The sequence below is a fragment of the Lepisma saccharinum genome, chromosome 3 (assembly GCF_977018435.1).
Source record: "Lepisma saccharinum chromosome 3, izLepSacc3.1, whole genome shotgun sequence".
Lineage (NCBI taxonomy): Eukaryota > Metazoa > Arthropoda > Insecta > Zygentoma > Lepismatidae > Lepisma > Lepisma saccharinum.
Window position 1 is genome coordinate 113,157,965 of NC_139231.1, and position 13,216 is coordinate 113,171,180.

Genomic DNA, 13,216 nt, shown 5'->3' on the forward strand with positions numbered 1-13,216 from the left:
TTAATGAGGAAAGGTTAATTAGTATTGGGCATAATTTTATATGACATCAGCACCACCATTAGGGAATACACTTTAGACTTTTGATTGAAAGATTAAAGCTAAAACATTAGACTACTGAGAAGGCACAAGAAAGTTACACAAGGAACATGCCCAAATAATACATTACCACCAAACTCCATATGAAAATGAACTGCAATATAAGATTACATACAATGAAAGAACCCCCAACTTACTTGAAGAAACTCTCTCATCTGTAATTTGATATCTTGCTCGGTGGTTGGAAGTTCAATTTGCTTGCTAACTTTTTTGATACGGCTGTCAAGTGCATTAATTTCATTCTGTAGTTGTTCAATTGTTGTTCTAGAAGTGAAAGAGAAAGAAAACAAGATGTTTTAAAGACATGTTAATAGAGAATTTCAAACACAGTAGAATCATTCAACTTTTTTAAAGTGCATCCTGAAATCATATGTTGAATGGATAGTGGAAATACATGATCAATCTTCCTGTGTGAGAGCAAAGACAAATGCTAATGTAGGAATGAACTACTTCTAATACAGAAGACATTTTTAATATCTAAAAGGAAATTTTACATACTTGATACAAATACATTTTTAGATCATAACTGGATGAATATTTTTTTATATTTGACACATTGTAATACACATGTACAACATGAACGGAAATAAATAAATAAGTCTTACAATTGCCAATGATACAATAAGGGGAAAATGTAAATACACACATACATTTCATGCACTAGTATATGTATTACCAATACTATAGTATATTATTATTATACAACTGTAAATAATGTTAAGAAAATAATTGTCACTAATTACTGAGTAGAAATTTCCACACTTGTCACGGTGAAAAAGTGTGAAAAGGTGAATGGAAATATAATTTCATGTAGTAAGTGCAAGTAATTACACACGTCAAAACTGTATAATCTGACTTACTTTGTCGAATCTTCTAACACAGTCATCTCTTCTGGAAATTTCAATAGCTCCCGGTTTTTCTTCTCTGCTTGCTATGGAATAGAAAAGATTGATACAAAAATTGTAAATTCTACTTGCAGCAGAAACAGATTAACAAGAAGTGAAAATTATTTTGTCAAAATATTATATTAGGTCTACTTAAAATAGTTTCACAAGAAATAAACTACTACACATCATTTGATTGTTTTATTATTCGAAATTAAAATTTCAAACAATATTTACGTTGTCAACTACAATATTGTATTGTTCTGATGTTTTTTTTGTTTTTTTTTTTTCATAAAAGCTATCCAATATAAAAGTTTCCCTTGGAATGCATAAAAACATTCTGCAGGTTTTTAGTAATTAAATCTATGATGTAAACATATGTATTATCAAATATTTCAAGTAAAAGACTTACTCTCATTCTGGTTTCCATGAGTGCATGAAAAATCAAAGGATTTCAATATGTAGCCTATAGGAAAATTGCGTATTTGGTAAGCCAATAATTACATAAAACTATTTTTCATCATAATGAAAATTTGCATTAAAATGTTCAAAAATTACACATTTTATGTAAATAGATAATAATATCTATCATAATTTTTAGAAAAATATTAGTTTCCCTCCTTTTTAAATGGAAAGTTTTTTTTTTAATATGACTAACTACAAATCTAATTTTCCATTACATTTTTATAATATATTAAATATCTCTGATCTTAGCTACCTGCACTTTCATCAGTGTGATTCACATAATTCTATCAATGATATAAATCAACAAATGTGCACTACAAATGATAAACAATTAAGCAAAATTTTCTACAAATAAGGAAAAAAAACTAGTTTTGAGGAAGAAATTTAGTTTATCAGTTATATAGTGTATTTAATTAAACATGAATACACATAATTTTAGTTCCACATCCATGGCTATGCAATCTAAGGCATCAGGCTTTGGGCTTGGGCTGCAGGACTTGTGAAGGTTCAAATCTTGTTGGGAGAAGCATTGCAACTTTTCTCCTGAGATTTCAGCCAGTGTATGGATCTGGTGGCAAAACACCATCGTGAGAAAATTGGGAAGCTACGAATGAGTAGCTTAACCTGGTCATGGAAACCTACAACTGGTGGTTTGTCGTATACTGACCACACGTCACCCCACAACCGGTTGGATGATCACCCACCTCTGCAGTCAGTAGGTAGGCCCTGGTTCTCAAGAGTTATCATGTTTCATGTAATTTTAATTTATATTTATTTATTAATACACAACGATGTTCTAAACATTTATTTAAAGGTTTCCAATGCTATATTATTTAAGAAGTTCTTTTCAGAACAAAATATTACACTGCATCTTAAAATGGATGTGGCAGTATATTTATATCAATTTGAAGAGGAAGTGCAGAAAAGCTGTGTGTTTATCTAGCATATCTTTCCAGCCAAATCACATGCAAAGTTTCAAAAACTTACCATGGCAACATAATGTATAAGATTCATTCCAGGCTTGTTGGCTCTAATGTCAGTCAACTTCTGTAAGGAGCTAAGTTTAACACCAGCTGCATTACCTGCATAGCCACCCTGAATGAGAGAGAGAGAGAGATACATGGATATAAAACATTGGCAGTGTGTACATAAGAAATAAAAATGAACAAAATATATCTGCTACTATAAATAGAAATATTTCCTTCATGTCCAAATAAAATGATTCATACTTAAGGAACCTGAGAATAGCATGTGCAACATTATATTTGATTCAAATTCTGTGGCAACTATGAACACAATTAGTTCATTAACATTTTAGAAATAAATATTTAATGAATCTTCCTCATAATCGATTTAAAAAATTAAAGTAGTTTTCAATAATATGTTGAATAAGAATTTCTACTTAAATTGGATTCTAATACTGAATCGTTACAATTCAATGAACATTATCGCTGTGCAAGATTCAGTCTACTAGTCTACCACCTAAAGATCATGAATTTATACCTATTTTATGTTGCAGATTCCTGCTATAAGTACAAAGTGTATTCAACTCACAGAATTTAGGAAGTTCCCAGCTACTATAACCATATAAAGTACTTCTTGTAGTCGTTTGTTATTCTTCAGTTCTGTAGAGAGAAAGAGAATAATAAGAGAAATGGTTAATATGATATTCAATTCTAGTTCCATCCTTGTGAAGGTTAACAAAAGTAGCTTTCTGATTGTATGTTAACAATCTAACAATCATCTGATGCATTCTGTACCTACATTTTTGTTGTTGTTGTTGTTGTTAAAGAAGGGGATTTTTTTTATCATCAACAACATTCTCTTGTTATAAGGTTGGAGTCAATGGAGTGGGATATATTCCTCACTAATCTTTCTATCAACAAACCTCTGATACTTCTAGTTTTTTCATGGTCTAATATTATTGCTAATTCCTGTAAAAAAAAGAAGGTAAAATGCTCCCCACACCATGAAGGCCTATAGGGGTGTGAGGGTAATGCCCCACACTTTCTTGATCCGGTCGTAAGTGGGGGTGATGTGATCAGCATCACACCCCTGACTGCCTTTACCCCCCAGGGTCTTCCACAGGTACCCATGTCATTCGACACTGGGTGGGCGTTGGGGCCGCTTCCAACATTAGAAAAATTCCCAGATTTGAACCGGCCGGGAATTGAAAGTCAGACGCGTTACCGAATGAGCCACCACGTCCACAGGTAGATATGGTGTCCATTTATATTCTAATTCATGTGAATATTATATTTATGGGAAGCATGGGAAAATTATATTTCCTCAGTGCTCTCAACTAGGGGTGGCCAAATCTGGGCATCGGATTCTGATATCCAGATTATCCAAAATGTCTGGATATCCAAATGTGTGCATTATCTGGACAGTATTATCGTTTATCCTTTTTATGGGATATCCACATATTCTTTTATTCGTCATTTTTGTATTTCACTGTATGTATTTTCCACAAATCCTTCATTAAATCTCTTCTATCCCTTATCTGGATTTTGTGGCCATTCCTACTCTTAACAGACTTCATATGCATCTTCCTCAAGAAATGGTTACAATATATAAATTAGTAAGATGAAAAAAGTAAGTTCTATAAACATTGCTTTCAATTTTACATTCTTCCGCATTATACATTCTTTCTTCATAGCCTCAATGGAGCAACTTGTTATAAAAAATTCTTGGATTTTATATTTCCCTGCATTTAAGTTTGTTTTTTTTTAAATCTAAGCAATCCCTGAAAATGCAAAATCGAGGTTCCACTGTATCTGAATTACATTCATCAATTACTTATTTTACTTATTTCACATTTAAATTATATTTTCAAATTTTTGTCTGTTTAAGAGTTTATATTATTATTGATATTTCTAATACAGGGTACCTGTTGTAAGAACCAGATAAAATTCAAGTACAATTCCAGCTTTTAAAAGCAAAATTTAAAAAAAATACCTATTCCCATTATGTGTATTACTTTGATATCTGCTTACAGATGTTGTTTGAAGCTAGTAAGGAAAAGAAGAGAAGCATTTCATATTGCTGGCTGAATGCTGTTTTGTCATATCTCCACTTTTCGTTGGACGTGAGTTCATGACATTATCATGTTCTGTACATGTTAATGCATTACAATCTGAAGCAACGTATTTGGATGTCAGGTCGTGTGAATTATCAACAATAATAATATATTTCTGCAAATCTTTTGGTGTATTCAAAACCCCATTTGTCAAATTTCAATCAGTTCTCCAAAAACCTTAGTGCAGATGGACAAACAAGATAGTATTCAGCCAGTGATATAATAAATTACATTGTGTGTGTAAATATCTTGCATACAGCTGTTGGCGCTTTCTGCAGAAGGTAGAGTGAATATGCTAACACAGCAAATGTGTTTGAGAGACATGAATACTCTAAATAGTGATTCTCTCAACATCATAACTTAGTGGTTCAGAGGTTCTCCAATAAATGTATTACTCAACGATATACTGACTACTTATGTTTTACCAGTGTCTAGAAATTAGAAACAAGATTGTGCATTAATACATTTAGTTATACACAAACAACTCACCTTCACCTGCCATTATCATGGCATTTATGCTTGGTTCCAAATAGCCCATATTAGCAGCAAATTCTTCCTTGAGGAGCATACTCTCAATTCTTAGTTTGTAACTGCAAATAACAACAACAACATGTAGTGTTATTTATATTCTATCTAGTTATTCTACTTTGTTATTAACTTATACCTATATCTGTTATACATACTTAGCTCAAAAATATATTTTTTTTAAGTTTACGGGAGATTTTAATCCTGACATAAAGTAAGCATCATGTGATCTCTCAAACAGAAATTTCATTTTTAAAATTTTAAAAACTCATCGAAAAAACCTCTATTCTTTAAATTAAGTGGTAAAATAAGAAAACATTAAGTTCTGACCTATTCCTACATTTTAAAATCAATTTTTCAAGCTAACTCATTTTATCCTTTAGTTCTACTAAAAAGTTAATTAACTGAACTTTAGTTTTATTCTTAACATCAAAATAACACCCCCTCCCCCTTTTTTCTACTTTGAAATGAAAATTGTAAATTCATTTGGAGAGGGGGAAACTATGTGGTTTGACCTCTCTCACAACATAATCAGAAATGGTATAATTCTTCTCACAACAAACATGACTGGCTTCAGTTTAGAAACATTGAAATCACTATAAAAGAAAAGAAAATATTTTCTTATCTAGTCGTACATCACCATACCATTTAAATTTGTCTGTCTACTACATTAAATATACAATATGGACTTTCCAAAACTTACTTTGGTACCTCAATCAGCTGCATGAGGAATTTTTCTGCATTTCCCAGCTTACTCTTGTCTCCATTGAAAGCTTTTAGCATTTCAAGTTCATCCACTTCAGGCAAAATTTTAAGCAATCCACGTAGTTTTTCAGCCCCGATGTCATCATGTTCACCGTCTCTGATTAGTTGTATTATGTCTTCATTAGAGCTGTAATTAGGGAAATTAACATAAATATAAATTCTTTATTTACGTAGACCCATCCCATGGGTGTGGAAAACGTCATACAATACTAAATATTACAAATGGAGTAGGAATACAATGAAAACAACAAAATGCAAACACAAAAATACAAATACATCATATGGGTTAAACAGTTATAAGTGTCACATACTAAACTTCTAAAAGAGAAAATCCAAATATAGGAGACATACAATATCAAAAGAATTTAAATGCTTCAATTTACTAATCCAGTTTAACTATTGAAATTTACTGAGATTATATAGAGGTATATCTGTTAAATACTGTTTAATTGCTTTCAGTTTCTTGTGAGTTTCTGTAATTTGTTTGATGTGTGTGGGAAGTTTGTTATAGTATTTTATTCCTGCAACATGAGGTGATTTGTCTGAGAGAACAAGTCTGTGTGCTTCCATGTGGAAGTTCTCTTTTTGACATGTGTTGTGCTGATGGACAGTCGAATTCTTATCTAATTTACGGTCTTTTAGTACATATTCAATTACTTTGTAAATATATATAGGGAATATATGGTCATAATTCTATTTTCTCTAAATAATTCTCTACATGAGTTTCTAATTGGTATTTTGAACATATACTGTATTGCTCTTTTCTGTAGAGTAAGCAATCTTTGAGCGTATTCCTGCGCAGCTCCTCCCCATGCTATTATGCAATATTCTAGGTATGGATATACAAGTCCATAGTATAGATTTGTGTTTATTTCAGACACATGATATTGTGTTAGGAGTTTCAGGAGATATAAGTTTTTCCCTACTTTTTTTGCATACATGGTCAATATGATATGTCCATCTTAATTTGTCATCATAACTAAACCTAAAAATTTAACTGGATTTTCATAATTGATTTGATTATCATCTATTTGTAAGTTTATATCATCAAAATTGGGTTTATTTCCATGATTGAAATATATATACACATTGTTTTTTGATAGTTTACATTCAAGTTATATGAATTTAAGTGCTGAGTTATTATATTTACTGATATGTAGGTTTGTCTTTCTAATTGTTCTTTTGTATTTGCACTGCATGTTATGGTTGTGTCATCTGCGTATGTTAAAATATTTGTATTGTGTGGGGCGGGTAAGTTGTTGGTATATAGTATGAACAGTAGCGGGCCTAGTATGGAGCCTTGAGGGACTCCTGTTTTTGCATATTCACTGCATGTTATGGTTGTGTCATCTGCGTATGTTAAAATATTTGTATTGTGTGGGGCGGGTAAGTTGTTGGTATATAGTATGAACAGTAGCGGGCCTAGTATGGAGCCTTGAGGGACTCCTGTTTTTGCATATTCAGCGTCAGATATAATTTTGTAAACCACAGAGTTTTCAGTATGTAGTGTCTGGGTGTACTGTGGTCTATCCGTGAGAAAAGATTTTATCAGTTTGTATGTATTTCCTCTAATGCCAAGATTGTATATGTTTTGCTTGAGCATAGAGTGGTCTAAGCAGTCAAAGGCTTTGGACAGGTCCAGGAAAATAGCACAGGGTATCTCATTATCTTCTAATGCATCTATAATTATCTCAATAAATTGAGAAGTAGCTGTACTTGTAGTGGTAATGTAATGTATTGAGAACATTTTTTAATTAGATGATTTGATCAACCATCTGGACCTGCTGATTTCTTATTATTTAAATTTTGTATCATAGTTTCTAGTTCATTTAAGGTTATTTCATCTAAATAAATGGAGTTCAGTACAGTATTTGATTCAATTTTAGTTGTTTGGGCACTTAGGAGTTTGAGAAATACTTATTGAATGTATCCGCAATGTGTTTAAGGTTAGTTATTTCTACTTCATTTTCAAATAATGTGGTATTTTAATTACGTTTATTGGTTTTTTTTGCCTCTTTGCTCATTTATGATATTCCAAATTGCCTTTGATGTATTACTATTATTTCTGACATTATCTTTGAGGTGTTTGGATTTTTCATATCTTATTAGTTTTTATATTCATTTTTCTTTATTCTATATGACTCAAAGTTTGTTTTCCTTAGTTATGCACATTTTGTCATAAATATCTTTGAGGTAATTCTTTTTGTGTATTATTTCATTTGTTTTTAAGGGGCATGCAAGATTTATGAAGTAAGTTAGTATGATCATGAACTTCTCCCATATGTTTTCGGTTTCACTTTCTTGAAATACTAGAGCCCAATTTTCTTTACCTAACAGGTGTAACAAATAGTTTACGTTGACTTCCCCCATGTTTGGGCTTTCTATTTGTATAGGTTTTTTTACGTTGTAATGTGGTTTGATTATACTAACTTCAATAATTTGTGCTGTGTGATCAGATATTAAGTTGTGTATCACTTCTGCCTGTATTGTGTCAGAGGGGAGATTGGTGATAACATGATCTATTAGACTTTCGGAGTTACATGTTATTCTAGTTGGATCTGTGATTATCTGTGAGAGTCCATAGGACCCAAGGAGATGAATGTATTCTGTAGTTTTATTATTGCTCTTGAGGAGGTCAATGTTAATATCTCCCAGGATAATGATTTTGCAATTTGATCTTGTTATTTTTGTAAACATGATTTCTAGCTGTTGATAAAAGAGTCTTAAGTCAGTATTTGGAGAACGGTATAGAATTATTATCTTCACAGATAAATTTCCCGTATCAATTTCCATACCTGCTACTTCAAAGACCTTTTCGATGCATAGTGATTCTAACCATCCAATTAGTTTTTCTTTAATGAATATATAGTTGCCACGTTCATTGGTTCCCCAGGCGGCTGCCTTTGGAATCGTACCCTGCCCGCCCCTCTCCTAATGAGACAGGACCTCCTTAGCAATACCACCCCAACAAAGCTCCAGGCTACGCGTTGTTGCCATGCTTTAAGAGGGCGGCGGGGGGAAGTCGACGCGCTGCACTCAAAGCATGTGACATAAATAAATAAATCGACACATATAATTAATTATGGTGTTTCATTATTTCTGTGACCCGAAAACATATCATAATAATCATCTGATTCGTCCCATGGTGTAAAGACTAAAGAGGTGGATGCAAGCCGATCCTGAAAACTCTCCCTTCCGGCGCATGACGTCATCATCGTTGCAGAAGAGGACTGAAAGGAGTCCGTTCGCTTTACAGTGAAGCGTTCTTCGTGAGACAAATTTCAACTACAGACTCAATATAACTTCAAAACACGCGGAATAACCATAACCATGGTGTACTGAGCCAGGCACGTATCCAAGGAGAGGTCTTAGTGGGCTCGAGCCACCCCCCGAAAGTTTTCGGTTTACACTAGATAAAATGAGGTTTTTGGTTTCTTGTGGTGTGAAATAAGATAATGTGACGATAATTTAAGGAGAGAAATAATTAAGGAGGCAATACGGAGAATGTTCTGTATCCTTGTTATTGTTAATAGTGCGTATCCAAGGTGGAAATCAAGGGGCTCAAGCCCCCCTGTAGGATTTTTTTCTGTTTATACTACATAAAATTAGGATTTAGGCTTCTTGAATAATGTGATGATAATTTGAGAGAAATAATTATCGAGAAAAGACGGAGAATGTTCTATAACCCTGTTATTGTTACTAGCGCGTATCCAAGGTGGGGATCAGGTGGCTCGACCGCCCCCCCCCCAGGAAATGTTTCAGTTTACACTAGATAAAAGTAGGTATTTGTCTTCTTGAATAATAGGCCTATGATGATAATTTAAGGAGAAATTATTGTCGAGGCAAGACGAAGAATGTTCTATAACCCTATTATTATTAATAGCGCGTATCCAAGGTGGGAATTCAGGTGGCTCGAGCCCCCCCTCCCCAGGAAAGGAAATATTTTAGTTTACACTAGATTAGGTTCTTGTCTTCTTGTATAATGTGATGATAATTTAAAGAGATACAATTATCGAGGCAAGACGAAGATTGTTCTATAACCCTGTTATTGTTAATAGCGCGTATCCAAGGTGGGAATCAGGGGGCTCGAGCCCCCCCCACACACACACACCTTCAGGAAATATTTCTGTTTACATTAGATAAAACTAGGATTTTTGCTTTTTGAATAATGTGACGATCATTTAAGGGGAGAAATACTTATCAAGGCAAGACGGAGAATGTTCTATAACCCTGTTGATAATATTGCACGTAAACTTTTCTTGAGCTTTCAGTATTGTCGCAGCAAACTTGAGCACTATGTAGAGACGTGTCAGCATTTGGAAGCTGCACAGCAAAGGTATCGCCACAAGTAGAGCGATTCGTAGTAATTTTTAATCTCTGGAAGGCGCGAGAGGGAATGTTCTTCAATAAGTGGAATCGAACTACTAGCAATATTTATAAATCGTTTATCTGCGCAACGTTCTAGAATATACTGAGGATATAAATGCGCGTTAATTAGAAACATTCCTAAATAGAAATTCTTTGACCGAACCTTGGATCCAAGAGAAATATGGCGTTGTCTATGACATAATTTCCTTTTAAGCGTTCAATTCAAGGACTTGTTCATGATTCATTTGATCGTGTTAAAGGTGCATTACTTCAGTCTGTAATACGAAATTATAAAACTTTCTGGTGAGTTGTTTTTAAAAATGTGTCCCAGATAAAGAGTGGCGTGCCGACGATTTTCGGCAGGGAGAGGGGTTACGCATACTATTTATGGTGGTCAGTCCTCATTTTGCCATATTTTCCTGTTTTTGACGTTCTTTTTTTTTAAGGACTGTGTCAAATGGGGTAACGACCCCACAAACCCTCCCTTGGGCACGTCACTGGAGATACCTAAATGAGTAAGCATTTGATCATATTGGGAGAAGAAACATTAGATGTGTTGGGAACGGAAGGGTTTTCACTGTGCAATAATTGTTTCGTGATCCAGCTGTATTCTATAGAAGACTTCCTTCCACGGGGGATGGGGGAAGGCTGCTGGATCGTGGTACGGATTACATCACCTCCTAAATGGCCGAGATCTAGAATGTGTGGGTCCCTACACCTAAAACCTCTAAAATGTGCCTTCATGGTACGGTACTATATGCACGGGGAACGTAGAAATAAATTTGAGGCACGAAGGAGCATATAACACAGACTGCATTAATAACCCTATATATACACATATGTATAGTACGTATAATACATATACGTAAATATACACACACCTAAGACTGCATATATAAATATACGTGAGTCGCTTCGGTGACTGAGGGCGCCGGGTTCTTGACTCGCGATATTGCCACGGAAGTTACCGGGTTCGAATAATTAACTGGGTAAGAGTATTTGTGTTGTGCAATCAGCCCAAGTAGGCAGAAAAGCAACGTAAAATGTGATACGTGAAAGCACACAATACATGCACATATATATTATATGAATGTGTGTGTGTGTATATATATATATATATATATATATATATATATAAAGATATATATATATATATATATATATATATATAAAAAAAATTGTTTATTTTGTTCTTCCGCCTGCAAGCCAATACCCATTCGTAACAAAATTCTTCTTTTTTAACAGGAAACCCAAAATACTTGATATTCGTCCTTTCGTCTTTTTGTAATGATTGCTACAGCCGTAAAAGGCACAGTTAGGCATATTTTCTTTCGCAATGCACTTAGATTCTTCTCACTAGAAGTGAAACGAAGACAACAAAAAAGAAACACCAGTTCAATGGTCTACAGAAAAGAACAAACCCGGAAACACCACTTGTCACCCTCTGAAAAGCACCCCCTCTCCTGGCTGTTGCCACTATGTTGACGTCAGAGCTGTGACGTATGGCTGAGAGCCATGCGCGTGCATCCACCTGTTTGTCACTCCACCATGGATTCGTCCAATCTTGCATAGCATTAGTCTCCGTAGATACCGGTATCTCCAAGCAACAATTTTCACCGATTCCATTATTACATTCTTTTTCCTTAAGCGACCAAACCGAAAACCAAGTTTTTTTATTAGTTCTCGAAGCGTTGTTTCTTCATAAGGGAAGTCCGACACACTTTTTAAAAGTTTCAATATTCACTCAGTGTCGGTTTGATTGATTGATATGTTGTTTTAAGTCCACTTTATGCACAGTAAGGCTAATCGGGACTGGACCTACAGTTTAAAGTGGGATCCGAACCACTTGTGCCTCCACCGGGTATCGAACCCGGGACCCCTTGATTACAAGGCGACGACGCTACCACTGCGCCATCGGGGAGGCCCACTCACTGTCGGTGACTGTCCTTTACTATAGAACTTGTAAATCTCGCGTCTAATGAAATCACAAGTAAACTCGTCCACTTTGTTAAATTTTCTCTTTTTATTTCCAGGCTTCTTTGGTGTGACTGGACCTCTCCGAATCACATTTCGCACGATTTTTCTGTCTAACTTTAATATTTTGGCTGTCTCTGCAAATGGCATATTTTCCTAGCTTTTTCTTTTCGACATATTCGTGCACATTACACACAAATAACTGGCTTTGTTCAACGTTTTGGTTTTGGATACTTTTCTGTTCGGTGCTCCGGAAGTGCTTGGTTGAGGATTATCTTGGTTTGTTGAATGATCTGGAACTTCGGTTGTGTCCCACGGTCGCCACATGTCGATACAAACTCTGTTTTCCCGTAATATTTCTAAGATATAACAATAAACTAGATTTAAAAAAATACACTTTGTCAATCCCCAAGAATACGAACTCGCATACGCACCTCACACTGCTCTCTTCTTGCGGAGTTTGTGAAAAGCGGCGAAGAGAAGGCCTTGAGGGAGGAAGTGACTTGGCAACGTCCAGCCTGTTGACAGCATGCTCACCCTGCACGCGTCGCAGGATTGCAATATTCTCGAGGGTGGGAGGATCAGATTTCCAAAGGAAACCAGCGCGCTTTGATGCCGCCTCGGGATCCAAAGAACGAGGCAAGTATACCACCACTTTTGAACTCTTTTCTTGTAAAGAATGAGAATAATTTGTACCCTTTTAACCTACAGAATTATGTTTGTTCTTCATTGAGTCCATATTCAGTTAGAGTAAATACATCTGGTTGTAATTCCTCTAGAGATATTATTATCTGATCTAATTTGTTGGTAATGGATTGAACATTGTTATGCATAATTTTTAAGGAAGTGTTATTTTTGCTCATTTTTTTTACTCTCAGCTTATTAACATTGCAGAATTATGAAGCAAGGTGGATTTAAATTGCTAAATATGTATAGGGCCTCCCCGATGGCGCAGTGGTAGCATCGTTGCCTTGTAATCAAGGGGTCCCGGGTTCGATTCCCGGTGGAGGCACATAGTGGTTCGGATCCCACTTTAAACTGTAGGTCCAGTCCCGATTAG

The 13,216-nt window shown here is 34.8% G+C and overlaps 1 protein-coding gene across 5 annotated transcripts in view; it reads right to left on the reverse strand.

Moving 5' to 3' along the window:
• form3 (FH2 domain-containing protein formin 3) overlaps nucleotides 1-13,216 on the reverse strand; it is a 290,254-nt gene that overhangs the window by 25,713 nt on the left and 251,325 nt on the right. For all 5 annotated transcript variants that reach the window (XM_083119204.1, XM_083119202.1, XM_083119201.1 and 2 more), the window contains exons 10-15: nucleotides 5,753-5,941; nucleotides 5,014-5,114; nucleotides 3,000-3,070; nucleotides 2,433-2,540; nucleotides 957-1,027; nucleotides 234-360 (exon numbers count right to left, since the gene is read on the reverse strand). In XM_083119204.1, coding sequence (XP_082975330.1) covers nucleotides 234-360; nucleotides 957-1,027; nucleotides 2,433-2,540; nucleotides 3,000-3,070; nucleotides 5,014-5,114; nucleotides 5,753-5,941 — 667 coding nt within the window. The remainder of the gene's footprint in view (nucleotides 1-233; nucleotides 361-956; nucleotides 1,028-2,432; nucleotides 2,541-2,999; nucleotides 3,071-5,013; nucleotides 5,115-5,752; nucleotides 5,942-13,216) is intronic.